Source organism: Polypterus senegalus, chromosome 2 (genome assembly GCF_016835505.1).
Source record: "Polypterus senegalus isolate Bchr_013 chromosome 2, ASM1683550v1, whole genome shotgun sequence".
Classification (NCBI taxonomy): Eukaryota; Metazoa; Chordata; class Cladistia; order Polypteriformes; family Polypteridae; genus Polypterus; species Polypterus senegalus.
Window position 1 is genome coordinate 98,173,564 of NC_053155.1, and position 13,251 is coordinate 98,186,814.

The following is a 13,251-nucleotide window of genomic DNA, read 5'->3' on the forward strand; positions in this document are numbered from 1 at the left end:
CAATACTGTACATAAAACATCTGCACAGAATCACACCGGAAAGTATGATGTACTGTAGAATGGGAGGTAATGTTTATTTTTAGATGCACTCTTAAACACATTTTACCCTATTCAAAACGTTGCTTTGCAGGTGAAAGGTCTTCATAGATGGCGTGACAGATAGGGGGCGCTATCGCTCCCTTGAACCCTTGTCCAATACGCTACACACCAGATAAATCCAAAAGATGACTTTATTCATAAGCCAAAGTGCACAAAGCACCCTCTCCTCTACAATACTCATCCAGTAATCAATCACAAATACAATAATCAATCCTCCACTCCCAGACGCGTTGCCACCCTTCCACCCAGCTCAGCTCGCTGTCTGGGAGCTGTCACAGTCTTTTTATAGTCCCTTACCTGGAAGTGTTCCAATCCCCAGTTCATGTGATCCTTATCACTTCCGGGTCAGATAAAAAGTCCTGTTCTTCATCCCGGAAGTGCGTCATAGGCAGAGCGACAGCAGAAGTTATAGGGCACATATGACTCTCTGTTCCTCCCTGCAGCGTCCTCTGTTGGCCCCTGGGGCATCCAGCAGGTTTGTAAGGGAAAACTCCATGGTCCATGATTTCCTGCTGGCATCCAGGGCATCTCCATGCTGCAGGCAGAGCTCCATCTGGCAGCCTGGGGGTATTGGCCGTGGTGACAAGCCGGCCATAGACCACAATGGACAGTTCCAGGGATTGCTTGTTACACTGGTAAATGAGCCAGTCTTGATTAAAAGTGCACTATGTAGACTGTTGTCTGATGTTTTGAGTTCTGGAAGACAGGGTCTTGAAACACAGAAAGCTGGTGTTGTAAGGCAAGCAAACAAATCATGCATCCATTGTAAAGTTTTTACTGTATTGTGGTTTTTAACTGCAGCATTTTTAATAAAAGTAAATTGTATACCACTAAGGAGAGGGAGTCAGTAATGCAAACAAAGGCATAATAAAGATTTAGAAATTAATGCATATGTTTGAGATTTAGTCCATTAACTCCAGGCTAAGCAAAGTTTTACAGATCTTAGTTTAGTTACTGTATTTGTCCTTCAATTAATCTTCCAGGCTACTTCCTCTGCTGACATGGAAGCAAGACTAGATTGTGGACTGGTCAAGGGTCATGCCTATGCTGTAACTGATGTAAAGAAGGTTAGGCTTGGCCATGGACTGTTGGCCTTCTTCAAGGCAGAGAAGCTGTTCATGATTCGGATGCGTAACCCATGGGGTGAGAAAGAGTGGAATGGTCCCTGGAGTGACAGGTAATTCTTAAATGCAATTAGTGTGTGTGTGTGTGTGTGTGTGTGTGTGTGTGTGTGTCTGTGTTCAGAATTATTTAGCAAATCTCCTCAGTGCAGGCCTGATATTTTTCTGTTTAATATAATACATTATGTTTAACTGGATGTGCATACAAGAGTGCGTAAGCCAGTCTGTGGTTAATTAAAATGAGGCAGTGAGCCTGAAGGTTTGTAAAGGCCAGAATATCTGATTGATGCTTAGATAAGTGCATTCCAGCTGGAGCACTGCCAAAGATGACGATAATGCTTGCAAGTTCAGTAACTACAGTATATTCAATCTAATATAAAAAGTGCAATGTGTGTTTGTTTTTTATACAGTTCCACACCCATGATCCAATCTCAACAAACCTATCTTATCTTTTCGGCCATGGACTACTTTGAAATTATAACCCTGTGGGTACTATTGTGGTGGGGTTTTTTTTTTCCATTTTACTACAGTGAATTTTTAAGGACAATGCCTTCTGGTGGCGAAGAGCAAGTGAAATACCAGAACAGATTGAAGCCAGTCTAACAGACACAAGGACAAGAGCTTACAATTACTTAAAACGGGCAGTGCCAGGTGCTGCTGCTAGTACACTGTAAAATTTAAAATGTAAAGTATATTTTAAACACAATTCATTATTTAAAACTTTATTTATAATGGCATCAATACCTAAAAGTGCAGCATGTTCATATCTATTCCGTCTTAGGAGTGAATCACTGCTAGTCTAATTTTAGCAAAGAAAGGCAGCTACAGTACCTTCAACTGTATTAATATAATATACACTGTTCAGCAGTATGCAAAATTGATAATTGAAGTTATGGCTTCTTGTAATAGATTAAAATGCTACCTATAAATGATTCCTTAATTTCAGATTTAACTGAACACTAATATAGATATACACCGAAACATTCTGAAGAGCTAAATCCCAACCCAGAAGAGATGTGCATACTGGAGTTATAAGCAGGAGTGAGAAGTATGCCCTCAAAATTATATCATTATAATTTAGGACATTTTTGCTATACAGTATTAAAGGATAAGTTTGGTATTTTCCAAGTCAAAGTAATTTCTTCAGAATCATGCTATATATTGATATGCCACATAAAACTGTGCTCTAAGTTGAAGTGTTTTTTATAAATTTTAAAAATACTCTGTCTGTTCTTGCTGCTTGCAATGTGGCTGAAGGGTACATGGATCCAAAGCAGAAAAAAGGGTTAAACTTACCAAATGTATACATTTGTTAAGGCACAAATGTTATCAGGTATTAGTCCTTGTCTTGAGATTGCACAAATATTGTTATACAGTTTATTCATGTCACATTAGGCATAAAAAAGTAAACAAACCACAGTATTTGTTGGATTCGGCCATTTTAAAGGAATACTGACTCTGCACCTCATCATGCAGTTTCTTTCCCCCTGCAGCAACCTTTCACCCCCTGGGGTGTGAATTCCTTTAGCTCATTTTGTGAATGCCGGACATGCCATTTTCATTTTGAGAATTGAGTCCTTATGAGTATGTTTTCTTTCAGGATTTAGACAAATAAACTACCATTTTAAATTGGCAATATGTCTGACTATGAAGAAGTGGATATATTTAGCATAATGACTGAACCGTTTTTGTACAAGTCAGAATATACTGATGAGGAGCACCAACAGATTGAAGAGGAAAGCACAGAGAGTTGAGCAGAATTGGAGAAACAAAAAGAGCATAATATGCACCTGGAAGGTACGACGATGCAACGACCAACTGTATATATCACAACCAATGTATGAACCTGGAAGGTATTCAAACTAATATGTGGTGGATTCAGACCCCCTCCACCTTCTGCACACTTTACTGTGTTGTATTTGTGAATTGTATACGCACAAGTATGTGTATTCCTTAACAATGTCCAATCAAATCAGTTTGCCTCAGGTGGGCTCCAATCAAGTTCTAGAAACATCTCAAGGATAATTAAAGGAAACCACAATTTGGAGTTCCACTGCAAAGGGTCTGAATAATTACATAAATGAGAGATTTTGGTTTTTGATTTTTAATAAATTTGCAAACATTTTTCACTTTGTCATTATGGGTTGTAAGTGCACATTGTTCGGCAAAAATAGAAAATGTATCCATTTAAAATAAAATCTAAAACACAAAGTGCAGTCAGTGAAGGGGCTGGAGTACTTTCTGAATCCACTATATATTGTTTTAAATATGTCTTTTCACACTCGTACAGTACATTGGTAAAGATCTATACAGTATTTACACTGTATGTATATATAATGAAATGGATTGATTAGATATATGTTTAATTTAACTAGATCGCTTTGGATTTACAGGCAGGCCCATTTGACCACATAAGTTTAGTTTGCTTGAAATAATTATTTTTTTTATATATATTTTATACAAGAACTACATACTTCTGCGGTGGGCTGGCACCCTGCTTTGGGTTTGTTTCCTGCCTTGCGCCCTGTGTTGGCTGGGGTTGGCTCCAGTAGACCCCCGTGACCCTGTAGTTAGGATATAGCGGTTTGGATAATGGATGGTTGGACTACATACCTGCCAGTGTGTTTTATTTAAAAATGAAAATTGTTTTTGATCCTTGTTGACAAAACACCATATCCTTCATTATTTGATAAATCATGGAAAACCCGGCTGCCCTCTGTTTTCTGTCCCCTTACCGGCTCTTTCCATTCTCTCTCTCTCTTTCTCTCTCTCTCTCTCTCTCTCTGTGTCCTCCCCCATTTCAAATGCTACATAGAAGGTGACTTTTCATCTCCACACTACTAAATAGAATAGAACTTATATTTCAGAAGGCTCTGAATGCAGTCTTATTGCACTGTACATCACATTTTCACTTTTAAATCCAGCCTCTGTAACTTGCAGAGTATGTGTGTTTCACAAAATGAAATCACCATAGGCACATTAACACTAGAATTACCAGAGCCTACGAAAAAACTCGTAATTCCGTCCCACCTTAAATCGCTTCTTAAATCCTGTTAGTATGCATCGTGGTACACTGCAGAGCTATAGCGCGTCTTTAGTGAAAACAGCCATGTCAGATGGGGTTGTATGGATTGATTCTGAACGCGACTGAGGGAATGAAAAGTGAATAAAAAAAAAAACCTAACCTTTACAAGGATCATAAATTGCACCGGCTGTTACAGACTGAAATCAAATGTATGCTTTTATTCTAAAATTGTAAGACTAAGAGCAGTTTACTTCTCAAAACGGAGTGGTGCAGGATCGAACTCGCAACTTTTTGATTCCAAGGCGAGAACTGATTCTATTGCACCACAGATAATAAACAGCTGTCAATGTCGCATGTTAAGGCGGCTTTTTGTTTCTGCAGTTATATTTTTGAATAAACGTGCAATTGTGTTATATTTGAAACCTTTTGTGAAAATGTTTCTTTGTTATTTGGACTTCAGGCTTCATACATTATATAGTTTATGCCTACATTTTGTCATCTACTACTATAATATAAAAAACGTTTCTGTTTTAACAATGTGTTGACACAGATTACTATATAAACGGAACAAACATGAAATGCGTGTGTTCCAAATAACGATCTATTATTTCCACTCTAAAACTCCACTTCACTCCCAAATACTCAATCAAGGCATGAGCTGAGAGAAGTTCATGCACGTTCTAAATTGGTGGGGGGATGGAATAGCCGGCTGCTCCTAGCTTCTCTTTATCAGCACATTTAGAAGACAAAGGACGCTGGCGGAGAGGTGTGAAGGGATTTAAGAAGTAATTTAAGGTGGGACGGAATTACAAGTTTTTTCGTAGGCTCTGGTAATTCTGGTGTTAATGCTGGAAACACTAGAGTGCTAGAAAAATAAGTACATTAGCTTTTAATTATCTGTACTTTAAGGTCAATACAACAGTTTAGCAGCTAGAAATCATATATAAACCTCAATTGTGTGTTTTTTTTAAGTTTAAGAGGCAAGACCACACAGAGAAAATCAGTTTTACACAGCAGTCTGTTTGCATTCTTTCCTTCAATGATTATTTTTGAAATTATACTGGTTTTATTCCTAAACAAAAGGATACCTCCCACCTCATGTTATAAGTAATTTTTAATGACTATATTAACCCTGTTTAGCTTTAATTGCACTACGCTGCTCTTTTGCCAAACCCCAATTAATATTTTGTGTACCCTTTGTATTTAAGTCTTAAAGATACATTTACCATATTTAACACTAGAATCCCTGAAGTCTATGAAAAAACTCATAATTCCGGACAACCTTAAATTCATTTGCACCTCTCCATTAGTGTCTTTTGTTTTGTAAATGTGGCAATCCGCACAAGCAGTCTACTGTCCCATCTACCCAAACCTCTGCAGTCAACTCGGGCAAAAACCGATCCTAGCTCAGGTCTTGTTTATTTGCGTGTGAGGTTCCTGGAGTTGTGTAGGGTAAATAATATATTGTTGTTTGGAACACATGCATTTCATGTAACTGTTGTTACAGTTTCAGAAGCTTTATGACATTAGTCTCAGAAAGTCTTTCTCCCATGAGATGACTATATATATTCTTGCTTTCTTTATTCTTGCCTTACCTTGCCCTGGTTGGCTTGCAGTTATTTTGTATCTTAGGGGAGGATATTTAGAAAATAGATATTGGCAATTAATGCAGTGTGAGACAAATGAATGGATGTCAGAAAGCAATTTGCTCTCCCTCTTTGTCTAGGAACCAAAGGTTAAAGGAACTTTTACCCTCTTTGAGAAGCAGTTACTACCTTTCAGTTGGACATTACCACTTGTGAAAGCCACTTTAAATAGATAGTAAATGTTATTGTTGAACATCATGTATGCAGAAAATTAATACAATGCATTATGGTGAATCTTAGGCAGAGTATGTTAAGACTGCAGAAACTAACAGTAAATGATGATTTGGAGCTAAAGTAGATGAGATTCTGAGGGACCGGTTCCTTGAAAAGTTTTGTCCCTATATATTAGAAAGCTGCTTCTGCTTCAACCAAATGTCACACATGCTAAACCGATAAGAGAGAGAGTAGGTCAAACTGGGTCAGCCATTAGAGCAGTGAAGGGAGTAGATCAAATCGAACCAGCCATTAAAGCAATACAGAGAGAAGTTCAAATAATGTTAGCCATGTAGCATGTGCAGTCATTTGCTTTAGTATCTCTAAAGACAATTCAGTCAAAGCCATGCAAGGCAGCATGGTAACTGTGAGAAAGACTTCAAGTCAATCTCTTCTACAATCCCTGTTACTCTGTACTGTTGATCCCAAGTATTTAAACTCCTCCATCTTTGCCAACTCCTTGCATCCCCAACATTCCACTGATCTCCCTGTCATTCACACACATATTCTGTCTTTTACCTACTGACCTTCATTCCTCTCCTCTCTAATCGCAATGTCATCAGCAAACCTCACACTCCACAGGGACTCCTGTCTAATCTTGTCTGTCAACCTGTCCATCACCATTACAAATTGGAAAAGGCTCAGAGCCGATTCCTGATGTAATCCCACCTCCACCTTGAATGCATCCGTCACTCCTACCGCAGGCCTCACCACGGTCACACTTCCCTTGTACATATCCTGTACAACTCTTACATACTTCTGACACTCTCGACTTCCTCATACAATACCACAGCTCCTCTCGAGGCACCCTGTCATTTGCCATTCTATGCTGCCTAACTACACTTTCCCCTGCCACCACTTTGCAGTCTTTAGTCTCCTTCAGATTGACCCTTTTGCATAGGATATAATCTACATGTGTGCATCTTCCTCTACTCTTGTACATCACCTTATATTCCTCCTTCTTCTTCAAATACATATTCACCACAGCCATGTACATCCTTTTCACAAAATCCACTATCATCTGACCTTCTTCATTCCTCTCCTTGACACCGTGCCTGCCCATCACCTCCTCATCTCCTGTGTTCCCTTCACCAACATGTCCATTGAAATTCGCTCCAATCACCACACTTTGTCCCTTGGGTACACTGTCCATCACTTCAACCAACTCACTCCAGAACTTGAGGGTCATATGCACTAACAACATTCATCATCACACCTTAAATTTCCAGCTTCATAATCATTACTCTGTCTGACACGGTTTTCACTTCCAAAACACTCTTAACATACTGTTCCTTCATTATAACCCCTACCCCATTTCTCCTCCCATCCACACCACGATAGAACAATTTGAATCCACCTCCGATCAAACTGGCCTTACTTCCCATCCATTTAGTCTCTTGCATGCACAATATATCAATCTTCCTTCTCCATCACATCAGCTCTCTCCCCTTACCAGTCATACTGCCAACATTCATAATTCCTACCCTCTGTTATCACTCTCTTTACCTTCCTCCTCTTCTCCTGCCCCGGACACATCTGCCACTCTTTTCTTCAGCCAGCAGTATATACAATTCCTGCCAGCACCCTGTTGGCTAACAGTACTGGTAGCAGGGGTGTTATCCTGAGCCTCGACCGATCCAGTATGAAAATATGTATTGTTGTCCATGTATTGATCTGGCAGAATTTTACACCGGATGCCCTTCCTGACGTAACCCTGCCCATTTATCCAGGCTTGGGACTGGCACAATGAAACACACTGGTTTGTGCATCCCCTGTAGCTGGGTTACCTTTCTGTCAAGCTAATTTTCATTCTAATTCTGTAGCACTGTACCTCAAATCTTTTCAGCATGGCTTTCGGTTGCTTTCCCATATCAGATCTGTGACAGTGGCACTTATTTGATTCCACAGCGCAGAGACTATAGTGGCCTTGCATGTCACTCTCTCCTTTTGCTGCACGATGCAAGTATACTTTGGTTGGGGAGTTGAGTTTAGCCAAAGTGTTGGCAGTGTAAATAATGGGAATATTAGGCAGGATCACCATATTTACAGTAAGCACAGATCACCAAGGTTTGACAGTCCTGCTGGTACAAAAGGCCATAAAGAAATGTACATTGTTCATTGGACAGCTTGATGTCTTTGTTTTTGTCATGATCTACTATAGAGACCAGCACCGTATTGCTTAATCTAACTTAATGTATGTCTTGTCAGCTGTTGCCTTTCAGCCACAATATGGCTTCAGGACCTAAGGCCTGATCTCGTGGCTTTTATTTCCACTGAACCAGATACAACATCAGCAGACAAAATCACTTAACATAGTACTACTTGTCCTGAAATGACAGCTTTATGCCAATAAATATAACACAGCTGTCTAAAAAAGAACCATTCTTGCTGCACATCTGGTGCCTTTTTTACATATACATGTATATGATTATTTCTCAGTTCAGAAGCAAGTAATTTACCATGGGCCACATTGGCTGCTAAATGAAATGATGGTATAGCAACTGCACTCTTAAACAAGGCTAAGCCTGTAATCCCTAAAAGGGGGGTGAGAAAACCCCAGCCTCAAATAAAAAAGTCCTTGTTATTATTATAATAAAGTTTATTAAAAATTTTGAGAACTATAAAAAATATGAGAATTTAAAATTGAAAAAGACACAATATCAAGAAGTTGCCTCAAAGAGTAAATCAGAAAAGATCAAAATCCAGTACTAGAATAAAAATAGCAAAAATGTTTAACAAATACAGAGTCTAAAACTAAAATTACAAAACAGGAAGAAAATGCAAGAATGGTAGCTGGACAACGCAAGCAGAACCTAGTGCTTAAGCTGCTCTGGCATCCTTGGCCTTCCAAAGCCTGAGTGTGAAGCCCCCTTTTGGCTCAGGAAAAAAAATGACTAGACAATAAAAAAAAAGAGCTGGGGGTTAATTTGTTTTCAATCCTATTTTTTGTAAAAATTAATCTGTGTATGGAATGATTACAATAAAATCAATAAAAAAAATCTACATTGACATTTCAAATACTGAAGACTGGAAAAGAAACAGAAAGAAAGAATACAAATACAGTTTCAGTAATGTGAAATATAGTAATTAGTGATGAACTACTCTGTGGACGTCAATGTGAGTTTGGCAAAAACACAGAAATGTTCAGGAATTTTGCAAAATGCAATGAAATCAGTGAGGAAGGAGGAACTGATCTAGTTTTGAGTGGATTGTAATAGTGCAGTAGTGTTTTAATTATCCCCAGGTGCTAAGGAAGTATCTGCCAGCTATGCCAGACTAAGTATTGTGGCTGAAAATGGGATCTGAGCTGTGAGGCAGCAGTGCTCACCACTGCACCACCGTGCCTCAAATAACAAAAGACAGAATGGTAACCACAAATAACATACAACAAATGGCCAAAGCTAGCAATAAATAAGAATATGTAGATATAGTATACTAGTCATCCCCTGTGGCTACGCCTGCGTAATAGTGAAACAGGACAAAATTTAAAAAACAATAAACAAAAAGGTATCGCTAGCTAGGTGGAGGCAAGGTATACTCCAAAACATAAAATTAGACTGACTCCCCACTCCTGACGTCACCCTTGCCCCTCCCCTTGGCCGCTGTCTTGGATTAGTGTGAATATATCGCTCCTGCAAACAAACTATGATTCTTAGCGCAATGAGAGAAGTCACAAAATCATCCAGAATCTAGAACAAAATCGATCTAAATCTGTTAAGTAGTTCTCTCTTTTGCTAGCTAAGTGGATGTAAGATACGCTCTGAGGCTGGCGTGTGAGTGAGGAGGGGCCAATCCCCCACTAATCCCCGTGGCCCCCGTGTTTCTCTGTCGGATTTGCACAAATAAATCGGTGCCACAAGCGAACTATGATACTTAGCACAATGAAAGAGGTCGCAAAATCAACCGGAATGTTCAAGCAATTTATAGAAAAAACCCAATCTAAAGCCATTAAGTAGTTCTCTCATGAAATGCAGACAGACATACAGAGTGAGATCATTGTGCTTGCAGAGCTCCAGTCTTGGAGCACACCAAAGTTGTGTGACGAAGTGGCAGTGTGGGACTCGCTTGTTTATTTGTTTGAAGTGATAACTCAGGGCATATCTGGAACATCATTTTTGTTTCCCATGTATCTGTGCAGATGCTTTGCACTTTTTATTCCAAGAAGATGATATAAACACCTTGTAACAAGTAATAAATCTTTTGTTACCATTATTATTTCAGCATGTGTTTTGTTTCTTGGCTAGGGGGAGGGCTCCTTTAAGGCAGCTTTTATTTCTTAGCTCCTGCGCATGGTAAATTATTTCTGACACAGGGATCAGTGTTGTGTATCTGGTGGCATTACTCTTGATTTTCTCATTATGCTCAGCTAGTGTACCCCTCAAATGAAAGCAAGGCAAGTGTGTGTTTTTTTTTTTTATATATAAATAAATGCTTATAGGGTGGAAGGGTGTAATTCTTGTCAGTTCATGACATTACGCATGCCCAAAACAGATTAGCAATGATCTTACAGTGCGCAAGCGCGATAAAGCTTCTCTAATGTCACACTGGCTTTGCAAAGCATCATGGGACACTTGGGGAAAAATGTTTGTCTAAAACATCCGCAAGGTGAACTTCCAGGAAGATATTCGGCAAACAGTCACTGGCATTTACAGCATATTCACAGTGAAAAACACATTTGCAGAATTTCACTGATGAAAAGTAATACTTAAAAACTCAGACAAATACAAAGCAAAAAAAGCTAAAGGGATGAAGTCATGGCTGGACTTGAGCTCAAATCCTATCCCAGTCACTGTCTTTATAGAGTTCTTTTCCCTCTCCTTGTTATTTCGAAATCTAAACTAAGCTTGTTTGAGTGAGCATGAGTACACTATATGATAGATATATGTATATATCTCCACAGGTGCACACACCATCTCACATTGGCTCCTACCTTGTGCTCCTGCAACCAAGAAATTGATTAAGCGTATCCAGCGAATGGTGTTTTATTTTTAAGGAAAATTTCATTCCTAAATTACAACTTTGTCAAAAAGAGTCAAGAACATATGAGCCAAAAATCTTTTGTAGCAGATATCTAGAGACCTACTTGTGTTGTAGGGAAAGAGCAGGACTAAAGGGAGTCTGAGAAAACAGATTTTGGAATAGGTAATCACTTGAATTTATATGCTTTGTAGAAATTAGCCAGAAAACTATCTGCAGATTAACTTTTTTTAATTTTACTACCTTAATCATTTCAGACAGTCGCACATCTTCCAAAATACTTCTCAAATAATTCAAAAGCATCTGAGAAAAAATATTCCTTGTATTAAAAAAACACCAGAGAAATGAAATCCCATTAAATTTCATTATCTGGAGTTGGAGAAATTAAGAACCATATTTGTTTCCATAAATCAAGTATTTATTGCTTTTCTATTTCTCTTTTTGCTCATACAAAATGTAATATAAATTTGAATTTAGCTGTTTATTTCCAAATGCATGGTCTTGGATGACTCAATGCTGGTGTTTGCTTATAAGAAATGAATTATGATCCAATAGTTAATTTGAAACCGTTACTGTCTAAAAGCAGCAAAGTGCTACTCCTTTGGGTGAAACAAGCATTTTCCTAACCACAACAGCAAAATATGGATATAGAAAGGAGTGTAGCATTGATTCCCTTCCACCCCCTTTCTGACTATGAGAATGACTATAACTGGAGTTTTGGTGTAGTCCATAACTGTTCTTGAGTGATACAATTTTAACTTGAATTTGTCACAATGAGACATAAGGCTAAGGGAGCATAAGAGTTACATGTCTCGGTCATGGGGAAGGTAATGGTGTTTAATAGGGCTGCAACTAATGATTATTTTGGTAGTCGACTTATCATTCAATTTTTTTTTTTTTCTTTCGATTAGTCATGATTATTTCATGCCTGACTATTCTGATACCTGCGACCTGCACATCCTGTTCTGGCCTCCAGTGCATGTCTTGCTTCATCTGCTCACATCTGTCCATCTGTGAATGTCACCCTGATGTCTCTGCATTAACACAATTAAAATTATTAATAATCAACCATTAATATTAAAATGACCAGTGAAACATATGAATCTGAAAATAATCAGATGTTTTTATATTAGTGTGACCATCACAATAAAAAAGAAACACATTAAACAATACAAACTAAAGTGCATGTGGTCTTTAAACAAAAAAAGTGCATTTCACTTAACCAAAAATGACCACTGGTGTGTCTTAAAGTCCAAAAGTTTAAATAATGCTTCAATACAAATAAAATAAAGCAATCATGTGCAGTTTATAAAAGATTCAGTTCATATATTCCTGATTGCAGTGCAGGAACGTGAGTATTTCAACATGCTGTGGAGTGAGGCTGGCTCTGTTCTTTGAGACAATGTTCCCAGCTGCTGAGAAGAGATGCTCAGAGGGAGTAGAGGTAGCAGGGATACACAAGAATGATTTTGCTAATGAGGCAAGAGTGGGATACTTTGTGTCATTTGCCTTCCACCAAGACAGAGGATTTTCTGTCTTCAAGATAGGCCGCTCTCCAAAGAACATCAACACCTGGCATGGGATAACATAAAAATTAGCCAGTTGGCTACATCTGAAATGTTTAATATTGACATGTTTAATATGCACTACTCTTATTTCAATAAATAAATCTTACTTCATTAGTGATTATTTGTTTGTGAGCATCTTCTTCAGATGCTCCAGAATTAGTATTCTAATTGTTGCTGTCTGTTGAGTCACATCCAAGCAGTGAATCAAGAGCTAGTAGAGATCTAGTTGAAGTTCTCTCAGCTGAAACTGAAGCATCCTCATCATCTGGTGCTGTTGCTTCTTTGTGCCCCGTGGCAAGCTGGTTGTTTTGAGTAATACTCCCATTCATGGACTGGAGGGCCAGAGCCTGTATTTTGTTCTGAACACTGAACCTCTATTCTGGTTTCAGGAATTTCAACTTTCAAAAACGTGAGTCTAGTGCAGTTGCAATGATCAGTTTGTTTGGATCATCCTCTTTTAAGGTGACTACTCTTGACCAACGTGCAGTGATCTCCTCTGAAGCAGCTGCCTGGAAGGCCTGCAGAGCAGCTGTATCATAAGCAGTGTGGGTGGATTTCAGTAGCACTTTGACCAGTGGAGGCAGAGCAGAGACAGCCACATA

At 38.7% G+C, this 13,251-nt stretch overlaps 1 protein-coding gene across 3 annotated transcripts in view; it reads left to right on the plus strand.

The window, feature by feature from the left end:
- Positions 1 to 13,251, plus strand: part of LOC120523176 (calpain-5-like) — a 223,293-nt gene that overhangs the window by 145,379 nt on the left and 64,663 nt on the right. For all 3 annotated transcript variants that reach the window (XM_039744219.1, XM_039744220.1, XM_039744221.1), the window contains one exon: positions 1,083 to 1,276. In XM_039744219.1, coding sequence (XP_039600153.1) covers positions 1,083 to 1,276 — 194 coding nt within the window. The remainder of the gene's footprint in view (positions 1 to 1,082; positions 1,277 to 13,251) is intronic.